The following is a 23,337-nucleotide window of genomic DNA, read 5'->3' as shown; positions in this document are numbered from 1 at the left end:
GACGCTCCTTCAGGTATAATGGACCGAGGCCATTTAGGGCTTTCAAGGTCAGCACCAACACTTTGAATTGTGCCCGGAAAAGTACTGGGAGCCAATGTAGGTCTTTCTGGACCGGTGTTATGTGGTCTCAGCGGCTGCTCCTAGTCCCCAGTCTAGCTGCCGCATTCTGGATTAGTTGTAGTTTCCGAGTCACCTTCAAAGGTAGCCCCACATAAGCGCATTGCAGTAGTCCAAGCGGGAGATAACCAGAGCATGCACCACTCTGGCAAGGCAGTCCGCGGGCAGGGAGGGTTGCATCCTGCATGCAAGATGGAGCTGGTAGACAGACAGCTGCCCTGGAAACATTTACTTTTAACACATTTGGTCTGTGCATTTAGCCCAGAGGTCATGGTTAAATCGCCTTTTCCTGATCTCTGGATGCGCACAGAGGCACCTGGACCTGAGGTTATTCAAACAAACTTGACCTACTCAGAGGACAAGCCCTCTCTACACCCTCAGATCCACTTTGGCCTGAGCACTTTTTATTTTATTTTTTTAATTTTTTATTAAGTTTTCACATTTTATAAACACAGACACACACACACAGACAAAGACAACACATATAAAGTTTCATATCCTTACTTTCCTAACCCCAGTTCTTGACCTCCCCCCACCCCCCCTTCATACATCCTTATTCAATTAAATTAGCTCAGCAAGTTCATATCTCTCATCCTTTACATATTATTATTATATATATATATTTTTAAAGAAATACTTGATTCTTATTACTTGGCCAAATTTTGCTTATCCAATTTTCTTATAAATATTAAATCCTTTTCTAAGGTCGACTTTTTATTTTTTAAACCACCAACTCTGCTGCCTGGAAAGGAACACTCTGCACGCGCTCAGAGGCACCTTGACCCGATGTAAGTCACTCTGTAAACGCTAAGTAGCATTTGGCCAAGAAGCATTTTTTTAATTAGCACTCTGCACACGCACAGAGAGATGTTGTCATGAAAAAAATCTGGTCCTTCGGGGCAGGCGAATAAACACTCTGCGCATGCTCAGGCACCTATTTCCTCAGGCGCCCGTTGGTTTGCCAATCCACTCTTACGATTTGATTGGCTCTCTTGACAATTGATCCCTCCCGAGGTCATAACCGGCCGCTCCCTCATTGGCCCAACGGGCCCCTTCGCTTATTTTTATTGGCTACAGAAGATGCCCGTCTAATTCGAACGTCTCGCCTCCCGCTCGTTTTCCCCCCTCCTTGTTCTTTCGGCTGTCCTGTCACTCGTCGGACAAAGCCGCACCCGATTGGTCGGCTGAGACGCCGCCCGCCACCTGGGACTCGGTTCCTGATTGGGCCCGAGGTCCGCCGCTCACGTCAGAGCGGGGGATGGGGCGGGGCCAATCTTTAGAAAGGGGGCGGTGGAGGCGGCGGCCATTTTGGCTCTGCTGTGGAAGAGACGGGAGAGAGCGGCGAAGAGGGCGCCGGAGCAGGAGCGCCGGCCTCGCCTGGCCCCAGCGCCTCACCGTCTCGCCCGCCTGCCTCTAAGCCCAAGGCCCCGTCATGTCTGACACGCTTGGCGGCGGCGGCGACGCCCGTTCTGACGAGACGGGCGAGGAGAAACAGGTGAGGTCGGGGAGGGGGAGCGAGGGACAGCTCTGTCTCTGGTGTGTGGGTCTGAGTCCTGATTGGTCCGCCGGCTCTCGAAGCTGCTTCCGATTGGTCGCTCCCGAGCGATGCTCGGCGCTCATTGGTTGGCGCCTTCCAGGCAGGTGCCCTTTCCGGTATTGGAGGCCGTTGGAACCATAGAGATTCATTCTGAACTTCCGGCTTTTTTCAGCAACACCCCCAACCCAACCTGGATTCTCTCTCATTTGGGCATCTCTGTGGTTAAAAAGCCACTATTTTTAATTATGCCTTAAAGAAATGCATAGTTGGCATTGTAAAGGGAAGAGGGGATTTGTCCGTTGCTGGGAGCGCGTTGCCGTTCAGTCGACCAAAATGTCCCAAAACTGTGCAAGCTTTTGGGTTTCCCAGATCTCTTATTGAGCGTGCAAGCTTTTGTGAAAGGCAGGACTCTTCCTGCATATGGCTTTCCCGCTGAGGAGTTTTGAGGGGCTTCGCTTGCACGCTATTTTGTAACATTTTGGCTGGCCTTGTTGTTTAGTCGTTTAGCCGTGTCCGCCTCTTTGTGACCCCCTGGACCAGAGCACGCCAGGCCCTCCTGTCTTCCACTGCCTCCCGCAGTTTGGTCAGACTCATGCTGGTAGCTTCCAGAACACTGTCCACCATCACATCCTCCATCGTCCCCTTCTCCTTGCGCCCTCCATCTTTCCCAACATCAGGGTCTTTTCCAGGGAGTCTTCTCTTCTCATGAGGAGGCCAAAGCAAACAGAGAAGGGAATAAACAGGTATGCGGTACGCCAATGGGTGTTCTCTTCTTGTGTTCTTTAGTTGTTTAGTCGTGTCCGCCTCTTCGTGTCCCCCTGGACCAGAGCACGCCAGGCCCTCCTGTCTTCCACTGCCTCCTGCAGTTTGGTCAAACTCATTCTGGTAGCTTCGAGAACACTGTCCCACCATCTCGTCCTCTGTCGTCCCCTTCTCCTTGCGCCCTCCATCTTCCCCAACATCAGGGTCTTTTCCAGGGAGTCTTCTCTTCTTGGCTGGCCTACTAAAAGTAAATGGGGACGCGGGTGGCGCTGTGGTCTAAACCCCTGAGCCTAGAACTTGCCGATCAGAAGGTCGGTGGTTCAGATCCCCACGATGGGGTGAGCTCCCGTTGCTCGGTCCCTGCTCCTGCCAACCTAGCAGTTCGAATGCAAGTCAAAGTGCAAGTAGATAAATAGGTACCACTCCGGCGGGAAGGTAAACGGCGTTTCTGTGCGCTGCTCTGGTTCTCCAGAAGCGGCTTAGTCATGCTGGCCACATGACCTGGAAGCTGTAAGCCGGCTCCCTCGGCCAATAAAGCAAGATGAGCACCACAACCCCAGAGTCGGCCACGACTGGACCTAATGGTCAGGGATCCCTTTACTAAAGACTAAAAGTAATGTTCACATGTAAGTAAGGAGCTCAGGAAAGCTGTTGATGCCCTGGTTAGCTTGGCATTGCCCTAAATATGCATTTTGACTGATTTTACATTTGAGTGGAAATTTATTTCCATTTGAAACCGGAAGAACATAAGAGGAGCCTTGCTGGATCAGGCTGAGGACCCATCTAGTCCAGCATCCATTTCTTACATTGGTCAACCAGATGCCTGCTACGGGGTACCCCCAAGCAGGGCTTGAGCACAAGAGCATGTGCTCAACCCCTCCCATGGTTCCCAGCAACTCATCTTCAGAAGCATTGCTGCATCTGAGTGCGAAGGCAGAGCCTAGCCGTCATGGCTAGTAGCCACTAATATAGCCTTATTTTCCATAAATTTCAATAAGGACTGGGATGGTGAGTGACTAGAAGAAATTCTTAGCTCTACATCTTGAAAAACGGGAATTGGTTCAGCTCTTAAAATAGAGAATCATGGGGTACAGATTCCGTGCTCTTGAACTTGGATCATTGAGGGGGGACATATTTGAGCTAGGAACTGGGGAAAGGGAACAACTATAAAGCCGGTTTTCAACCTTAGATGCTAGGAAACTGTGCGATACCCATTTGCAGACATGATTTCTGTGAATTTCTGTTCCAACTGGCCAATCTTACTAGGACTGTGTTGCACGGCTATTGCGCCAGTGCTGGTGGGTGTGAAATAGAATGGTGAGGCTTGTGGGACCTGTCACTCATCATAGAACAGGAGTGGGAAACATCCCGATATTCTCAGAACACAGCCCCCATCATCCCTGCCAACTGACCATGTTGGCTGCTGGGAGTTGGAGTTCAAAACATCTGGAAGATGTCAGGTTGAGAGAGAGGCTGCCCTACATGCTTTTAAGACTAGGGCCTGGGCAGTTCAAATTCCCACTCAGCCTTGAAGCTCACTGAGTGACCTTGGAACAGTCGCTTTCTTTCAGCCTAACTTAGTTCACAGGTCTGTTTAGGATAAAATGGGGAGAGGAGGACCATGTATACACCTTGTACTCCTTGGAGGAAAAAGATTGGGATAGAAGTACAGTCAATAAATAAATATCTGATGGAGCTCAGATAAAATCAGCCCTTCATATTTCCAGACAAGATTTCTCTCCTCCCCTTGCTCAAAATAATGTGGTTTCAAAATTAGCAAAGAGATCATAAAGTTATTGGTACGTCAAGAAGTAGGGCCACCATACATCTGGATTTCCCCTGACATTACCGGGATTTTAAAGGCGGAATTGACGTCTGCAGGGAATTTCCTATCGGGAAGGATAATGAGATCAAATCCTTTGTGGTTCCAAGACAGTACATTTTCTGATATTTTACAATGGATATTTACAAGCAGGAACATGTCAGGAGAAGGGTAACAAAGTTGGCATGGGACTTGGAGATCAAAATCCTATGAGGAAATGTAGAGGTGGAGTGGTTGGCCACGTTTAACCTGGAGAATGCACCATTGAGAAATGCTACGGTAGCCATTTTCAAGCATTTAAAGGGACAAGTCCGAGAAGATGCAGCAAATTCCTTTTCTGTTGCTCCAGGAAGGTAGTATCCCAGCAGGTTCAGAAAGGGGTTTTGACTGAACAAAGTACTTCCTGGTGGAATGAGCTGTTCGATGGCAGATCAGTTTGCTTCGGACGTTGGTAGGCTCTTACTCACTGGTGACTTATTTAGATGCTGGGTGACCATCTATTAGGGCTATTACTGAGGGCTCCTTCCAATACAGCTGCATCATTCAGAGTCCATTGATCTGGGATGGCCTGCAATGTCTAATGTGCCTCGCCGTCACCCACCAAGGTCTGTGGCAGAAATCTTTAGCTCCCAGCCCTCAGCTGGAGATTGAACCTGGGCGCTTTTGTGAGTCAATCATACACTCTACCCCTAAGCTCTAGGCCCCTCTTTCTGCTTGTCACAGTTGGAGGCAGGGTGCTGAGGCTCAGACAAGCAGCTTGTCTGAGAGTATGCAAAGAAGTCTCTTGACAAAGGTGGAACAAGTCACCCATTTGAACCTGGCCCCTCTCATTTTCAACCGAGGACCCCTTTTCATCCTTATGTGGTTAATTGGGATTTCTGCCTCCAAAGCCATCTAGGCAGAGCTGAAGGGTGTGTGTGTGATCTCCCACCTGATGGGGCACATCAAGCTTGGGTTACTGGTTGCCCCAAATAAACGGCTCAGGACTGGTGTCTCTGCCAAGCTCAGATTGGCATGGGGAAAAGCTTTAGCAGAGCGATAGAATTTTAGGAAGCAAGAATCACCGGTGGGGCATCCAGCTTGGCATCGCCCAGATAAGTGATGTCTGTTGATCTCTGTTGACATGTTTTTGCAGGGCTCTGCAAACATAATTAGGTTGGCTTGGGTGAGATCTAGGTTGTGTTGCTGCTTTTTGAAGAAGAACAATATTTATCAAGCTGAGGGTCTTGATCCTGTAAAGGTAAAGGACCCCTGACAGTTAAGTCCAGTCGCGAACGACTCTGGGGTTGCGGCACTCATCTCACTTTACTTGCCAAGGGAGCCAAAGTTTGTCCACAGTTTTTCCAGGTCATGTGGCTAGCATGACTAAGCCGCTTCTGGCAAAACCAGAGCAGCACACGGAAACGCCATTTGCCTTCCCGCCAGAGTGGTACTTATTGATCTACTTGCACTTTTTGGGGTGCTTTCAAACTGCTAGTTGGCAGGAGCTGGGACCGAGCAATGGGAGCTCACCTTGTTGCAGGGATTTGAACCGCCGACCTTCCGTTCGGCAAGCCCTAGGCTCAGTGGCTTAGACCACATCGCCACCCTTGTCCCCTTGATCCTGTACCTTCCTCTTAATTGTAATGGGATTTTTGAGTTCGTGGAGAAGCTTGAAAAAGTCCCAAGTTCTTCTACTGAAGACATCCTGCAAGGCAGTGGAGGTTTAGGATCAGAGTTTTCCTTCTAGATGGACTCCCTCCCCAGGCTGATGAGCCACACCTGCCCCTCACTTCCCTCTACAGCGCGAGCAGAAACCGGCTTCTTGACATTCAGACCCGCTATTGGTCTTGCCGGCTAAGTCTTTCAGAGCCTGTATTCACATGCAGGGGAAGTCCCTAACTCACAGAGGGTTTGAGACCCATCGACTATCCTCACCTCACCTGGTTTAGCTGGGCAGTTGAAGTTGCTTCGTGGGGTGTGGCCTCTGTCACATGCCGACAGCTTCTTGGAGCCATAGGTGAGCTGAGTGCAGGGTGGGGACTGCCAAAGGTGAACAACCTACCCCAGAAGGAACATGTGTCCCCCAGCCAGAGGTTCCGCCCCTCCCCTAGCACAACTGTTCTTGTACTGTCATTTACGTTATTATTCTTGTTAATACAGTGGACGCTCAGGTTGCGAATGTGATCCATGTGGGATGCGCATTCGCAACCTGCAGCATTCGCAATGCGCAGGTTGTGATTTAGCGCTTCTGCGCATGTGCGACTGTCGAAACCCGGAAGTAACCTTTTCCGCTACTTCTGGGTTTCGGCAGTCTGCAACCCGAAGAAAACGCAACCTGAAGCAGACGCAACATGAGGTATGACTGTACTACTGTATTAATTTATTTTTCTCTTTACACAATAACATTATTGCCAATTCTCCCTGAAGTACAGAGACAGCATTAAAGAAACCTGCATTAGAAAGAGGGCTTGGAGTGACGCTGTGTTCTTGTGTTCTCTTTTTAAAAAAGAGAATCTTTTGTCAGCTTGAATCTGAGTCACAGAAGCTGCAATCCAAAGAGCAGAATTAGCTGCAGATTTATTTATAATGCATCTATACTAGCCACTACACCCAGCTCAAAAGTGGGAGAGGCAGCAGCCCTACCCTGGAGGCTTAGTACTGAATGCTGCGCTGACGCACATCGCCCCCCCCACCCTGAGCGGAGGATCGCTTGCTGCGCTGACATAACAGTACCAAAAGCCACTCTCCCTCATCCCACATAATTCCTCCACACAAGTATTATTTTCGCCCCTTGTTTTGCCTTTCCTGTGTCATCCACTTTCCTGAGTCATCCACTTATTGTGAACGCTGCCCACAGATTCTGCTCTTAGCTACCGCCTGGTAATTTAACCATTCAAGCATTCTGTCTTTCCCAGAGACGGAGTGTTTGCTTCCTCCTAATGCACAAGATAAAGAGGCTTTTAAAAAATAATAATAAAAAAGATAGTACAGAGCCTTCATAGAATCATAAAACTGTAGAGTTGGAAGCAGCCCCCATGTGGAGGAATTACAGTGGTGCCTCACAAGACGAAATTAATTCGTCCAACGAGTCTCTTCGTCTTGCAGTTTTTTCGTCTTGCGAAGCACGGCTATTAGCGGATTAGCGGCTATTAGCGGCTTAGAAAAAGGGGGGGAAGGGGGAAAAACTTGCAAGAACTCGCCCGACGTTTCGTCTTGCGAAGCAAGCCCATAGGGAAATTCGTCTTGCGAAGCACCTCAAAAGACGGAAAACTCTTTTGTCTAGCGAGTTTTTCGTCTTGCGAGGCATTCGTCTTGCGGGGCACCAGTGTATAGTTAATAATCCCTGATGTGGATGGTCATCTAGCCTCTGTTTAAAAACCTCCAATGAAGGTAAGTTTTTCATCTTCCCAGGCAGTCCACTCTGCTGTCAAGCAGCTCTGTCAGAAAGTTATTCCTGCAGAGAGATAATTCACATATTTCATGATGGGCTTTAAAAAAACAAAATAGCTATGAAGGCCCGTCGCCATTGGCTGAAATGCTGTGATGTCATGGAGTGCATCTGTCGGGCACAGGATATTGACAGGCCATGAGGAGAGCGAATTGTCATTTTGCTGCGGCCGAGCGGGCGCAGTGGAGAAATAGGAGTTCCTTAAAAGCTAGGAGGAACAAAGTAAATAGAAGAAAGGTGTGCAGCTGTTGACTTGAGAGAAGGAAGGTTAAGTAAGGCAGGTGCCTGAGGAAAAGAGTGAGAGCAAGGCATGTAAAGGTGGGGTGGAGGAAGAACCGAACCCAGGCCCCAGGCCCGGGAGGACCTGTTGGTGGGAAGCTGTGTAAACAGGGAAAGGGGTGTGTTGAACTTACATATGGATTAGTCTTGAGGGATAGTCCTCTTGATGACCTAAAACCTTGCCAACAAAGGTCCCAGTCATGATGTATGGAAGTGAGAGCTGGACCATAAAGAAGTCTGATCACTGAAGAATGGATGCTTTTGAATTCTGGTGCTGGAGGAGACTCTTGAGAGTCCCATGGACCGCAAGAAGATCAAACCTCTCCATTCTGAAGGAAATCAGCCCTGAGTGCTCACTGGAAGGACAGATCCTGAAGCTGAGGCTCCAAGACTTTGGCCACCTCATGAGAAGAGAAGACTCCCTGGAAAAGACCCTGATGTTGGGAAAGATGGAGGGCACAAGGAGAAGGGGACGACAGAGGACGAGATGGTGGGACGGTGTTCTCGAAGCTACCAGCATGAGTTTGAGCAAACTGCGGGAGGCAGTGGAAGACAGGAGTGCCTGGCGTGCTCTGGTCCAAGGGGTCACAAAGAGTCAGACACAACTAAACAACAACAAAGCACCACAAAAGCAGGACTTGTGACCCTGCCTGCTCAGTGAGGGTTTAATGGCCGGTGATGGGATCTGAACTCTGACCCAGTGCTCCTTCCAGTGATCTCTGCTAGGAAATGTGTGTCAGGAGAGCCTGAGGTGGCCTTCCAAAGTTTTGCTGAGCTCTGACATTCAAATGCGGTTTTCCAACTTGGCGGCAGAGGCCCTTGAGCTGAGCTCAGCAGCTTCCAGCGCCAGGTGTGGAGGCTCTGAGCAAAGAGAGAACGGAACTCTGCCTGCAGACTTCTTCCCATGAGGATGAGCAAGAGAATGACTGGGATGAAAGCATGAGAGCTCTCAGAAATGCTTCTTAAGCAGTAAATAATAAGTGAGCACCTTGAGGACTAGAAACTTGGGTTGATTTGTTTTTTAACAGGTTCTTCTTAACAGGTTCCAGAGGAGGGCAACCAAAATGGTCAAAGGCCTGGAAACGATGCCTTATGAAGAATGGCTAAGGGAGCTGGGCATGTTTAGCCTGGAGAAGAGGAGGTTAAGGGGTGATATGATAGCCATGTTCAAATATATAAAAGGATGTCACATAGAGGAGGGAGAAAGGTTGTTTTCTGCTGCTCCAGAGAAGCGGACACGGAGCAATGGTTCCAAACTACAAGAAAGAAGATTCCACCTAAACATTAGGAAGAACTTCCTGACAGTAAGAGCTGTTTGACAGTGGAATTTGCTGCCAAGGAGTGTGGTGGAGTCTCCTTCTTTGGAGGTCTTTAAGCAGAGGCTTGACAACCATATGTCAGGAGTGCTCTGATGGTGTTTCCTGCTTGGCAGGGGGTTGGACTCGATGGCCCTTGTGGTCTCTTCCAACTCTATGATTCTTCCCTCAAAAAACCACACACCTGGCCTTGTTGTGTTGCAGCAATGTAATATCCGTTGCCAAGGTTTGTGGATCCCACCCCCCTTGCATCAATCGTTCAGGAGGTCGGTCTAGAATCATAGAATCGTAGAGTTGGAAGGGACGCAAAGGTCATCTAGTCCAACCCCCTGCACTGCAGGAATCTCAGCTAAAGCATCCATGACAGGTGGACATTCAACCTCTTCTTAAAAACCTCCAAGGAAGATCTAGATGTGTCTCTGCCAGTTCTGCGTTTCAGTGGTCGTGGAACGTGCCTCATCTCACACCTTCCAGCCCAAATCTATGGGAAACTTGATATTTAGCCTCACTACAATTGCCGGCTTGCCTCACACATCTCTAGCATAGCAGTTACGGCTGGCTTCTTTCCAAGTGGAATGGCTTCTAGCCTGCTGGCAGAGAGACCTGGGTCTCCCCAACCCCTCCTTGGTTTACAGACCTGGCTTGTACCGTCTCCTCCTTGGGTCAATAAGAGAGCTGGCGTGTAACTTCTCTGCAAGCGAGTTTTTTCCTTTTAGACCGTGTAGTCATGATTTATTTCCATCCCAAAGCCTCCTGACAGGTAGCAGCAGATTTCCCAAAAGTGTTCCCTCCCTTCCCGCCCCCCCACTCCCAATTAAAACTGAGGAGCAGTGGCGTGTATTTTCCTAAAAATGTTAGAACGAGCTGGGTTTACGGGACAAGGGCAGTGCATTCGGGAGCATGGCTGCCCTCTGGCACATGCTGGTCTGAAAATAGTCGGATGTTCCAGATGGTGCTCGTGACTCAACAAAGGGCATCCCGGCCTGGAGGTTTATAATGGAACAGGGACTCAGCAGAAGTCAATAAAGGCTGAACCTACCTCTCTCCCCATCTCTCTTTCGTGCTTGCTCATATCCACACACACACACACACACACACACACACACACACACAGTCTCTCCCTCTCTCTTCCTTTAATGGAGCAAAGCAAAAACTAGCATTGCCCCTATATTACTCCTTTATATCCTGGCATTGTTACTGTCAATCAGATTTCTTACCTGCATGAGGTCCTAGGTCGAGTTGTAACCATTTAAAAATATATTAAAACAATTAAAATTAATGTATGCCCAACTTTCCTCGAAAGGAGGTCAGGGTTACATACATCTTTATTTTGACAATTTAGATACCACTTGGATTAAACACAAAACTTGCAGCACAGATTAAAACACCTTAGCTAAACCACAAATACTGTTGTTGCTATTGTAGTAATAACGGTAAGGGTGTTTTATATATGCTGTCGTGTTGTGTTGTTTTGTTTTGTTATGTCATTGTGAAATCGTTTTTGCACTGTTTGGTTTTTGAAATGCATTCGTTTTCTTGTGGTAAGCCACTGTGAACGTGACTTTTTGTTTGTAAGAAATAAAATGAATGAATGAAGGAGGTGAGGGTTAATTTAACTTAACTCAAAGGATGAAAATCTCAGCAACTTAGAAGGTCCACCTTTTTCCTCGCAATGACCCTGTTTGCTAGGTTAGGCTGAAAGGGTGTGACTGACACCAAGGTGAACATTAAGGCAGGGCATGGATCTGGAACAAGCTCTATATAAGCCCCGGGGCCCTGCTCTCCTGCTGCAACTGGTCCCAGGATGATTCCTATATTTGGCAAGCGTTGGGGGGCACCCATCTTTTGGGCCAGCTGGACTCCCAAATCAAATGTAACTGCTCTGAGAAATGAATCAGCATTGAGACAAGGGGAGTTGTGCATCTTTATGCAAATAATCAGCAGGAGAAACATGCATTCTCTTCCCCGTCTGCAAGAGAAGCTGGTTTGCCGATTGGAAACATCTGCTCTTCCCAGCGCACACTCTCCTTGCCCAAGCAAATAGTCCCCTTTCCCTTGTTTACCTTTCACAGGCGCAGATGTGAACAGTGGTTCGTCCCAACCTGGAGTCCCCACTTCAAAAGCGCACTTTTTGCTTTCCAGGGAAGCGCTGCTCACAGTCAGAGAGGAGCCAAAGCAGTTCTGTTTGCTCAAACGGCTGGGTTTCATTGCTTGCGGGTTTTTCTTTCTTTCAGGACTCACAGGAGAAGGAAGCGGTCATCCCCGAGAGAGCGGAGGAGGCAAAACTCAAAGCCAAATACCCCAGTTTAGGACTCCAGAAACCCGGCGGCTCCGACTTCCTAATGAAAAGACTCCAGAAGGGGGTATGTGTGCCAAGAGGGAGAGAGTTCAATTCTGACAGCTTACAGCGCGGCTGCAAAGGGCTAGAGCAGGGGCAGTGGAGAATATTAATAATAACAATAATAACAATAGCGATAAAAGATCAAACATTAAAAGCTTCCCTAAACAGGGCTGCCTTCAGATGTCTTCTAAAAGTCAGATAGTTGTTTATCTCTTTGACATCTGATGGGAGGGCTTTCCACAGGGCGGGCGCCACCACTTAGAAGGCCTTCTGCCTGGTTCCCTGTAGCTTTGCTTCTCGCAATGAGGGAACCGCCAGAAGGCCCTCGGAGCTGGACCTCAGTGGGCTGAACGATGGGGGTGGAGATGCTCCTTCAGGTATACTGGGCCAAGGCTGTTTAGGGCTTTCAAGGTCAGCACCAGAACTTTGAATTGTGCTCGGAAACGTACTGGGAGCCAACGTAGGTCTTTCAGTACAGTGCTGCCTTGCAAGACGAAAAGAATCCGTTCCGCGAGTCTCTTCGTCTAGCGGTTTTTTCGTCTTGCGAAGCAAGCCCATTGACGGCTTAGCGGATTAGCGCTATTAGCGGCTTTTAGCGGCTTATCAGCTTAGCAGATAAGCAGATAAGCAGCTTAGCGGCTTTGAAAAAGGGGGGGGGGAGGGGGAAAAAGTCAAAAAAACTCGCAAGACATTTTGTCTTGCGAAGCAAGCCCATAGGGAAATTCGTTTTGCGAAGCGCCTCCAAAACGGAAAACCCTTTCGTCTAGCGGGTTTTCCGTCTTGCGAGGCGTTTGTCTTGCGGGGCACCACTGTACCGTGTTATATGGTCTTGGCGGCCGCTCCCAGTCACTAGTCTAGCTGCTGCATTCTGGATTAGTTATAGTTTCTGGATCACCTTCAAAGGTAGCCCCAGATTCTAAACATACACATTTGTCTCTCCCGCTTTTCAGCAAAAGTACTTTGACTCGGGGGATTACAACATGGCGAAGGCCAAGATCAAGAACAAGCAGCTGCCAACCGCAGGGACCGACAAGAACTTGGTGACGGGAGACCACATCCCGACGCCGCAAGATCTCCCGCAGAGGAAATCCTCCCTCGTGACCAGCAAGCTGGCAGGGTAACCTGCGCTCCTCCGCCTCCCGATGAGTTTTCTTCTTCTTTTTTTCCTTTTGGGGGTTTTTTGATTTATTTTTATTATGTATATTTTTTTTTGGTCAGATGGATTGAACTTTGCTGTATCATAAGGCTGGGATAATGCAGGACTCGTTTTAGCCGCCGGAAATATTTATACAAATCCCAAAACCAGGAGCCTGGCACGTGGACGTGGTTTATTCTTTGCAGTTCTGATCTGATGTCCTTTCCTCCCCGCCCTCCTTTCTCTTGATGGGCACTGAAAAGAGGTTCTTAAATTTCGCTCACCCGCCAGGATGAGTTAAGAACCTCACTTTCAAGTGGGGTGGGGGGGGGTGTCCTGCCGGGCCAAAGCCAGATTTTTCTATGCTGCTGTTGCTTGTTCCTGCGACGCTGCGGAAGGCCAGTGGAATAGCACCAGCCCCACCTGTGAGGTTTCCCCCCGCTGTGAACTCTGAGAGCGAGATCCGGAACTGCCAGTGGCGTCGGAGAAAGCCTAAGAGCAGGATCATAATTAAGAATAACACTAAGCGTTTTTCTACAACATGCCCAGGTGCACACAGCCATTGTGGCAACAGCCCTCTGAAGGTAGTCTGGGATGCTTGCCCCCACGTGGCAGGTGGTGAGCCAGCGCCTTGCGGCTGAGAGAGACAAGCTATTTACAGGGGTGAGATTAGAACTGGGGGCTGCTTGAGACACGGCACACTTTCTTGAGCCTCATCGCTCTGCCAGCTGTCATAAGAAGAACCCTGCTGGTTTTTAGACCAAGGATTCAGCTCGTTCCGCATGTTGTTTCCCTCTGGGGTCCAAAGCATCATGGCTCCGGTGTTCTGAGCCCAACACCTGGCACGTCCGAGGGTGCCATTCAGCATCCCTCCTAGCAGGGGCTGATGGGAATTGTAGTCCAAGACATCTAGAGAGGGCTCTAGGTTGGGGAAGGGCTGGTTCCAACAAGATTTTTTGTTTCATTTCAATATTTTCTAAGCTAAGATGGCAAAAGCTTGATGGGCTTTGGTCCATGACCTTGTGGGTGAGCTAGGCTGCTAGAAGTCTCCACGCAGCGGGTTTTGGTGGACGCTGTGTCTCTTTGGCAAACTGAGGAAGGGCAGGAGGCGGGCTTCTTCTCACGGAGCTCCACCTCCCACCCCAAAGGCTGCCTGAGCCGACTTTTGGCCCAATGTGGCTCTTAAGAGGTAGACGGTCCGTTCTCAATTTACAGAGGATCCGGGGTGCCGTGTTCATTTCAAAGCAAGAGTTTTGAAAAGCGTTTTTGTCAGACCAACTTTAGGCAGGTGTAAAGAATGTGGAGTTTTAAGTTTCACACGGCTCTTCAGCAAACAGGCAGGCCGCCACTGTCGCACCGGTCGGCATCTAGCTTTTCCTCGAGGGCCCTTTGACAGAGTGGCCGTGGGTGGCTCAAAGTCCCAGCACCCCACTCCCCAAATGGCTGTGCTTCCCTCGTGGATTTTTTTAAAACCACAACATGAAATTCTGTGCCAATGGAGGCAGAGGGTTGGTTATCTGGATCAGTCGAGGAAATTGTAGGGGCCACAGAGATGTTTGCTGCTTCTCAGTACTGATTATTGGGAAGGAGAGATCTCAGCCGATCCGGCAGTGCTCAGCTTCTGACATTGCGGCAAAATATATTGCCCTTGTCCTTTTGAGGCTTAAGGACTAGGACCTTGGCTTAGTTTGTAAACGGGTGCTGAAATCCTTGACCTACAGAGTTTCCCTCTCTATCGCTGCCCTCTACCAAACTGCAAGGTATTCTGTTCACGGGGTGTGATGCTGCCTTGTTTGGAAGTGACCTTGATTCCAATGTTGTTCTTGACAACTTTTAACTCTCTCCCCCTGCCCCCCCCAAAAGGCATTTAGAAAATGGACACCAATCCATCCCCAATGCAGTCAGTGACCATAAATAAAATAACTTTTATGCCTAAGGAAAGCAGGTCGGATTTCTATTTGAGAAAAGAGAATTGGTAAGAGAATCATGATCACTATAATGGAAATCTTTTAGCTTTGAATTCAAGCATCTGGGTCCCGGGTGACAAATTTAAGGGTTTTATTTGGCAGTGGCCATTTGGTTCCACAGACATCAGTATACCTCAATGCTCAGCTCTGTTTGAACCTCCCAGGGTCTTGTTGTGTGAAAAACATTTTCCTTAAAAAATATTGAGCTGAGTTCTGCCACTCAGCACCTCCAATCTCCAATTGGATTTTCAAATTAACAAAATTCAGTGCCTTAAGTGGGATGAGCTACGGCCAAGTTAGCTTGACCTTAAGAGTTGGTTCAGCTTCTGACGGACTTCGAAATGAAATCTCTCATCCTTTAGTTGATTTCCCACTGTCGCCCACACTAAATCTCTGGTTCTCCACCCCCTCAACAAATTAGGATTTTATTGCCTCTTCATGTTCAGGACATCCTTTGCCAAATAGGCCTTCCTGATGTGTCAGGCTACAAATCCCATCCGCCCCAGCCAGCACAGCCTCATGGGAGTTGTAGTCCAAAACAGCTAGAGGGCAGCAGGTTGAGGACAGCTGGGTCAGGGAAACCAGTCCTGTAGCAAGGAGCAAGTTCTTCACGATGGCTGTCCTTGAGGCTTCTGGAATAATACCGCGGAGCTGAACTTCTCCTCTAAAAGAAAAAGAAAAAAAGCACAAAAGATTAATTTGCTGCTGCTGGAAAGATTTAAAAACAAAATCTAGCCTATTGCCTCTCCCCCACCCATCCGTGTGGGTCCTCACAGCCTACAACAGAGTTTGTAATAATTAATTTGGCTCCATTTGTTAGAGGGCTGTGAGGGCGAATGAGAAAGTAAAAAATGGCAGCAGGGGGAACCTCGGTCCTAGCTACTGTCCTGGGCTTTGCCGTTCGATGACACCCGAGAAAGTTCTCTGCAGTTTCCATAGAACGAGACCCCCACCTGTTAAATGTTCTGCCTTCTTGAGTTGACAGCTCTTTGGTGGGGCAGTGCTGCAAGAAAAACTCAGCAGAGTGTTTTTGTGAAGCCTCTTCCCCCTGTGACCTCTGGCAATCTCGTCCTGCCTCATCTCTTGGCTTGAGGGATTTCACCAAGCATTCCTTGCTAGTAATGCTGATCCTGTGGTCTTAGAAGGCTAGAAACTTCGGGAAAGCTGGAAGTCCCCGGAGGCCCTGCTCTGCTGCCAACGCCTGAAATCCACGCTGCTCTGCATGTTTGAGCTGCCTGGTCCTCTGCTTCACCGCCGAACTGGCGACGAGATCCCAGAACCTCTGCAAGCCTGCATTTAAAAACATTTCTTACCATGGTGCATCTCCTGGAAAAAACACATCCCACTACCCTTTCTCCGCTCCCAGGAGTTTTCTCCCTGCACTTCTGACACAGGAATGTGCCACTACTCCCATCTTTGTCGCCCTCTGTCATTCTGGGCTGAGAAGAGAATTTGGGGCTGTCAGATGGGTTGGAGTAAAGACAAGGGGAGGAAAGGGCAATGTAAAAATTAAGATGGATGGCTTCACGTATTATTATTTTTTAAAATCGAGCGGTGACCATCCGAGTGTCTCTCTGTGTGTGTCTTTTCCAAGAGGAGCTGGCAGGCCGAGGCGGCAGAGACGGCAAAATATCTGACGAATGATCTGACCGGTTGGACCTCCGACTTCCTCTCACTGTCTTGCCAGTTGATGCTTCAGGGGTTACAGGCCCAGCGGGGAAAACAAAGCCCACCTTGATTTGAGGGCAGTCGACACCAGCTCAAAATTGTCACAGTTGTCAGATGAGTGCAGAAAAAGGTGCCATCAGCAAGACTTCGCTGGCTAGAAAGCCTGTGGGGTGTGCCTACCTTGGCACAAGCTGGTCAGTGAGGACGGAGGACTCTCAGGAGTGAGTTAGGCTCGTTTCCTCCGTGTTTAGGTATCTGTGTAGCCACTGTCCCTTCCTTTCCGCTGCCCACTATGCCCACTCCCTGGGTGGTGGGACTGAAACGGCAGGGCGTTTTAGAGCGGGTTGTGTTTGGCAGTAGGTTATTGTTTCCTTCTCTTCTGCCCTTTCAAAAGACTCGTCCCCTCAAAGTTCGCTTCCGTTTCTTCCAGATGAACCACCGTACAGCAGGGATGACTTAACACCCTCTTTTGGGGCTCAGGGGCCATTTGAGAGCCGTCGGGGGGCTGCAGGCCAGTGGCGATGGAAGGGCGTGTGGCCAGTACGCACCCCAGAACATCCTTGCAAATGGGCAGCGGTCGTAAATTGAGCTGGGGGCTGGCTTTCCAAATCTGGCTCGTGGGCCATCTCTGGCCTGCAGGCTGACAGTTCATAACGTGGATATATTTCTAGCCTCCTATTCCTATACTTTCCCCCGCCTCCCAGCCATATTGTAAATAGATGTGAATCATATATATATAAATATATATATATACATACATATATATATATAATTTTTTTACATCATCTTCATCTCTATCTTCTGGTGTTTGCTTTTTTTCTAAAAAAATAAATAAATAAAAATAGTCAAAAAGTCGCATTCTCAAAAACACGCAAAAAGCGCACCACCCCACATCTGTCGCACATCTGCCTGCAGACTGTCTCGCCAGAGTGGTACATGCTCTGGTTATCTCCCGCTTGGACTACTGCAATGCGCTCTACGTGGGGCTACCTTTGAAGGTGACCCGGAAACTACAACTAATCCAGAATGCGGCAGCTAGACTGGTGACTGGGAGCGGCCGCCGAGACCATATAACACTGGTCTTGAAAGACCTACATTGGCTCCCAGTACGTTTCCGAGCACAATTCAAAGTGTTGGTGCTGACCTTTAAAGCCCTAAATGGCCTCGGTCCAGAATACCTGAAGGAGCGTCTCCTCCCCCATCGTTCTGCCCGGACACTGAGGTCCAGCTCCGAGGGCCTTCTGGCGGTTCCCTCACTGCGAGAGGTCAAGTTACAGGGAACCAGGCAGAGGGCCTTCTCGGTAGTGGCGCCCACCCTGTGGAATGCCCTCCCATCAGATGTCAAAGCAATAAACAACTACCTGACATTCAGAAGACATCTGAAGGCAGCCCTGTTCAGGGAAGTTTTTAATATGTGACATTTTAGTGTATTTTTCATCCTTGTTGGAAGCTGCCCAGAGTGGCTGGGGAAACCCAGCCAGATGGGCGGGGTACAAATAAATTATTATTATTATTATTATTATTATTATTATTATTATTATTATTATTATATCACTGGCCTGTCAGCCGTTCCACTGAGGCCTCGAGTGCAGCCAAGGTTTTGGAGTTTTGAAGCTGCTGCTGCTGCTGCTTGTAGCGGTGGGGGAGGTGATGGGGAGGGGGGTTTGGCACCCTCCTTTCGTCCGGGTCCTGTTGGGCAATTGCAGATGACTGTGTTGTTGTTGTTGATTATGTAGAAAGAGGAAGGAAGGGAGAGTTGGGTGCGAAAGAATTAAAGAGAAAATGTGTGGAAATAAAGTAACCCTTGTCTCGACCCGTTTGAAGTTTGTGCTCTCTTAAAAATACCTAAAAAGGACTTTGAAATGCCGTCCGGCTTGTGTCGACGTGGACTTTTGGACTCCTGGTTCTCTTCCTGCCATGGCTTCAGCATTCGCTTCCATGGCACCCCAAACTTTGTTCTGTTAACTTACTTAGGTTTCCCTGCTCACAGTTTTAGGCAGCTAAGTTTCCAACAGGGAATCTCTCCATTCCCTACCTGGAGATTGAACTGGGACCTTCTGCTTTGTCCCTGAGCCACAGCTCTTCCTTTAAAGGGGGAGTATTTATTTGGGATGCGGGTGGCGCTGTGGGTTAAACTACAGAGCCTGGGACTTGCCGATCAGAAGGTCAGCGGTTCGAATCACCGCAACAGGGTGAGCTCCCGTTGCTCGGTCCCAGCTCCTGTCAACCTAGCAGTTCAAAAGCACGTCAGAGTGCAAGTAGATAAATAGGTACCACTCCGGCGGGAAGGTAAACGGCGTTTCCGTGCGCTGCTCTGGTTCGCCAGAAGCAGCTTAGTCATGCTGGCCACATGACCCGGAAGCTGTACGCCGGCTCCCTCGGCCAATAAAGCGAGATGAGCGCCGCAACCCCAGAGTCGGTCACGACTAGACCTAATGGTCAGGGGTCCCTTTACCTTTTTATTTCCTTTTTTAATTTCTGCACCACCCTTTCTTCGAAGTTCACAGGGCAGTTAAAAATTAAAAACGCTAGTCCTTGTGGTTCTGAAGAAAGCTGTTGGCTTAAGACAGGAACACAGGAAGCAGTTGCAGGTTGCAATTGCAATGGATTAGTTATCAGCTCCCTTCTACTGAGTTGGGGGCATTGGTCCATCTAAGCTGGTCTACACTGACTGGCAGCAGTGGCTTTCCAGGGTTTTGGCAGGCGGTCTCTCCCAGCCCTATTGGGAGGACATAAGAAGGCTCTAAGAAACCTTGGTGGATCTTGCCCTGTTCTCACCAAGGCCAAATTCCCTTAAGAACCTAGGGATTTAGGTAGACTGCCTCTGGACCTGGAGGTTCCATATGTACACCAGAAGAGACCCATAAGCTGGATCAGACCAAACCTAAGGACACACACACTCCAGCCAGTATGGATGTGCTGCCCTGTTGCTGGATTATATCCTAAACCGACCGAACCCTTTTTTTAAAATATCCTAAAGGTAAAGGTAAAGGTACCCCTGCCCGTACGGGCCAGTCTTGACAGACTCTGGGGTTGTGCGCCCATCTCACTCAAGAGGCCAGGGGCCAGCGCTGTCCGGAGACACTTCTGGCGAGCCAGAGCCGCACACGGAAACGCCGTTTACCTTCCCGCTGGTAAGCGGTCCCTATTTATCTACTTGCACCCGGAGGTGCTTTCGAACTGCTAGGTTGGCAGGCGCTGGGACCGAGCAGCGGGAGCGCACCCCGCCGCAGGGATTCGAACCGCCGACCTTCTGATCAGCAAGTCCTAGGCGCTGAGGCTTTAACCCACAGCGCCACCTGCGTTTAAATATCCTAAACGACTACAAATGTAGTCCCTTGTGACATGTCAGTAACAATCGGGCCAACCGTCCGAAGGCCCCTTTCCCCACCAAAATACCGGTTTAAAAATAAGATCCGATAGAACGTCAGGTGGGAGGGCCGTTGCAGTTCTCCTTTTGGTCGGCAGAGGCTGAAAGAGACTTTTGGATGAAGCTGCATAATTGTGAATCGCTCCCAAATAAGGGAAGGAGAGGCCAGAGTTTTGCCTTGCATTTTCAAAGGTTTAGGTCATTCGCCTCCGGGAAGTGTGGGAAGAAATGGTCAGCAACGGGGGGGGGGGGGGGGTTGTTAAGCCCAGCAAACCATGGGAACCAACTCCTTAGAATTTCCTGTTTATTTGCAATATGAGGAGAAGCCCCAGTTTGGAAGCATCTTCAGACTTCTTCCAAGTCTGCCTTCTCCCCCTGCCGAAACAAATACACCCCATCTGGCTCTTCACCCTGAAATAAATAAATCAGGATCTCTGTCGTTGGCCTGTTTTGCTGATGGTGCAACGGAGAGTCGTCAAAGCCCAGCTGTTTCTTCTAGAACTGAAGTGGGACATCTCAGACCGAATGTTGCTCTCTAGCCCTCTTCTGTTTGGCCCCCGGACACCCCTTCAATAGCCCTGCTTTGCACCCTCCTGGGGTGTTTTTGGCCTGGTCAGGATGCATCCCTGAACTCCAACCGTGGTTGGAAAAGGGGATATGTGAGTGGCTGTAGAAACCTGCCTACTCTGCAAAGATTATGTTCACAGTTGTTGCTCCGCCCACTTTTCCCTCTGGCCCTGCCCACCCCAGGCATGCGGCCCCTGAAAAACTTCCCAGAGGGGAAATGTGGCCCTCGGGATGAAAAAGGTCCCCAGTCCTGATCTGGAAGTTGGAGGAAATCTGTGCACTTTTTGGCTTGACATTTGTTCCTATTTCCAACTCTCCAATGGTCTGGACTCCTAGCAGTCAGCGTGACTGGGCCGGACAAGCAACCCTCCTTCATCTGTGTTTAAAAATAAACCTCTCCTGTTTGCTTTCAAAGATATAATCGCTGTTTTCTTTTTCCCCAGGTGCATACCTGCACCCTGTGATTAACTTGGGAGTGTGTCATGCAAGGGATAACATCACTTGACTGGTGCAAAAGGGGGAGACTGCAGCGGGGAGGGAGGAAAGGTTTGCTGGTAAAGTTTTGGATCTGAACCACAGGAGATCCCTTCAAAAAGGATCGGTCTTCAGCCAATGGGCCAGAGCTTTCTACAGGACCACGGGTCTGATTTCTGGATGATTGCAACAAGAGCACTATCAACGCAGCAAAAATAAAGTAGACCCAACGCTGGTGGGTTGGGAAAAATTGTACCACCCGATATTCCAATTTATTAATTTTTTATTTCAGTATTTATAAACTCTGCTTTCATATAAATATATTGCCAAATTAAAAGCGAATAAAAAATGAAAATGGCAAGCCTCAAAAAGAGCTGGCTGGCAAAGCAATCTCTGTGATAATAATCCTTGCACTATCTAGAAGATGCAGCACAAAAGGAAAAAGTGATGGGGAAATAGGAGGGGAAAGCAAAGCAAAATTGGGCACCATTTCTTCACTGCAAGGTTCTTGTCACAACTGGCTGGAGTGGAACAAGCTGAAGGAGAGGAAAAAGCTGGAACTTGCTGATCTCTCAAGCAGAAACTGGTCCAGGGAAACAGACGAAAGTGCTCTTCTTCTGATGCAACATTCTTCTTTGGTTCTTCTGGCATGATGCAGTTATGAATAAGTAGGGGCTGCCAACCTTTCCTCCTGTTTTGCCCTTCGCCCACATCGGACCAGCTCCCATCTCCTTTACACCTCACCCATCCCTCTTCGCCAGTCCACCCACAGCTCACCCAACCCCCTCCCACCAGGCCCCAAGCTCCACCCCCTTTTAAAGGGGGAGGAGCTTCACAGCAGCTTGCTAAACCGCTGTGTATAGTGCCTCCGCCCTGCGTTAAACAGCTTGCCTGCAGAGGGTGACAACAATTTCCGTCTTGCTCTTCCTCTCAAAGTTGACCCGGGAGGTAAAGCACCATGCTGGTAAAACAATGCATTTAAAAAATAAAAGTAAAACATTAACGCCATAAAAAACCCCATTTAAAAACTGTCACCTTCGCAGCTAATAATTCCAAGGTTGCCATCAAAAAGCCTGAAGTGAGCAGGAATGTTTTTAAGTTATTCCTGAAAGTCAATGAAGAGGGAGGGTGTTCCGCAAGGAGGGAGCAGCCACTGAAAAGGTCCTGCCACGTGGTTTTCTTTGGGCTGCTCTAAGATGCAGAGGAATTCCACTTGGGCTTGAAAAATTCACCCTAAAAACGGTGTATGTCAATTTCCGCCTGTGAGGGTTAAATCTGTGGTGAAAGTGTTTATTTGAATGATGTTGCTCTTCCACCGCAGAACCCTCACAAAGCTGCCTACAGAAAAATTAGTTGCTGGCTGTTTTTACAGCCATTGCATCATGAAAACAATAATTTTAAAATGGTTTGGTTAATCCTAATATAGCTCTACCAAAAACAAGCAGCACAGTCAAAATGTACCCAAATCGACCCGGAAAGCCCCGTGGGTCAGGTTTCGTCAGATTTTGAATAATACCAGCGCAGTCTCCAAAGGAGGAAACTCAGAAGTTGTCTACCATAGGTGAGGGGAAACGAGAATAGACGCAGAACATGGCCAGTCAGATGGGTGGAGTATTATTATTATTATTATTATTATTATTATTATTATTATTATTATTAGCTCCTAGCCTTTGATAGCCACCTCCTCCTCCATGATTCTGTCTAATCTGCTCCATGCTGGGAATCATGAGGCCCAGAGTATTTTTAAGGGACAGCACTCTCCACACAGAAGCTCCCACCTTCAGTAACCTTTCCAGCTAGGGCCAAGGGAGACTGCAATGTGAAACCTTGGCAAGATGCTGCCAGCCAGTGTACACACCACTGAGTCAGTTGCCCCAAGGGTCTGGCTCAGTACAAAGCAGTTTCCTGGGTTCCTCTTGGAACCAGCCCTTTATATCAGAGCCATGGGAATGTGGGCATTTGCTTTTGTTTTAGTGGAAGGGCCCTAACTTGGGGCAAAGCATAGACTTTGCCTGCAGAAAGTCCCTGTTTCAGTCCCCACTGGCATTTCCTGGTAGGGCTGGGAGAGGCTCCCTGCTAGAAACCCCCAGAGAGCTGCTGCCAGCCAGTGCAGACAGTACTGAGCCAGATGGAGCAATGGTAAAGCCAGCTTCCTCTGTTCTGTGAATCGTGCCGTCTGTTTCTACCACAATATCAGATCTCGGGAGCCTTCGAATTCTGAAAGATTCTGCTTTTGGCATTGGGAGGCAGCCAGGGGACAGGAAAGGCACTGGCTGCAAGTTCCCTCTTTATTGTCCCAGGAAAAGGAAACTTATTTCTCTGATCTGCTGACTCCTAATCCCAAAATAACTTGACTGCAATGCATTGTCCAACGTCAGGCGCTTTTGGCTCCAGGCTCTTGTCCGTAAATCACAGTGCAAAAAGCAACACTTGAGTCAACTCTCAAGTTAAACAGAAAAATAACTTCTTCTTCTTCTTATTATTATTATTATTATTAAGGTTTTTATTATTAAGATTTTCATAACTAACTTTCTATAGTCATCTCTTTTATA

At 48.7% G+C, this 23,337-nt stretch overlaps 1 protein-coding gene and 1 long non-coding RNA gene across 2 annotated transcripts; one reads left to right on the top strand and one right to left on the bottom strand.

Annotated features, from left to right (window-relative positions):
* Nucleotides 1-1,416: 1,416 nt before the first annotated feature.
* Nucleotides 1,417-18,187, top strand: ENSA (endosulfine alpha). Its single transcript, XM_079958544.1, has 3 exons — nucleotides 1,417-1,612; nucleotides 11,498-11,626; nucleotides 12,555-18,187. Exons 1-3 carry the CDS (start codon nucleotides 1,550-1,552, stop codon nucleotides 12,723-12,725), a joined length of 363 nt encoding a protein of 120 aa, XP_079814670.1. The 5' UTR covers nucleotides 1,417-1,549; the 3' UTR covers nucleotides 12,726-18,187.
* LOC307205858 lies at nucleotides 12,763-21,699 on the bottom strand. The gene is made up of 2 exons (XR_013834128.1): nucleotides 19,674-21,699; nucleotides 12,763-19,332 (listed from the first exon to the last, which is right to left on the bottom strand). It is a non-coding gene; the product is annotated as an uncharacterized lncRNA (long non-coding RNA).
* Between the last annotated feature and the right edge of the window lie 1,638 nt (nucleotides 21,700-23,337).

This window comes from Podarcis cretensis, assembly GCF_951804945.1.
Source record: "Podarcis cretensis genome assembly, chromosome: 16".
Lineage (NCBI taxonomy): Eukaryota > Metazoa > Chordata > Lepidosauria > Squamata > Lacertidae > Podarcis > Podarcis cretensis.
This window is presented reverse-complemented; position numbering and strand designations above follow the sequence as displayed.

Bases quoted from the DNA above. Each gene is read 5' to 3' on its own strand.
- ENSA (XM_079958544.1), top strand. From the start codon at position 1,550: ATGTCTGACACGCTTGGCGGCGGCGGCGACGCCCGTTCTGACGAGACG. The intron at 1,613-11,497 runs GTGAGGTCGGGG...TCTTTCTTTCAG, and splicing joins AGACGGGCGAGGAGAAACAG to GACTCACAGGAGAAGGAAGC. The intron at 11,627-12,554 runs GTATGTGTGCCA...CCCGCTTTTCAG, and splicing joins TGAAAAGACTCCAGAAGGGG to CAAAAGTACTTTGACTCGGG.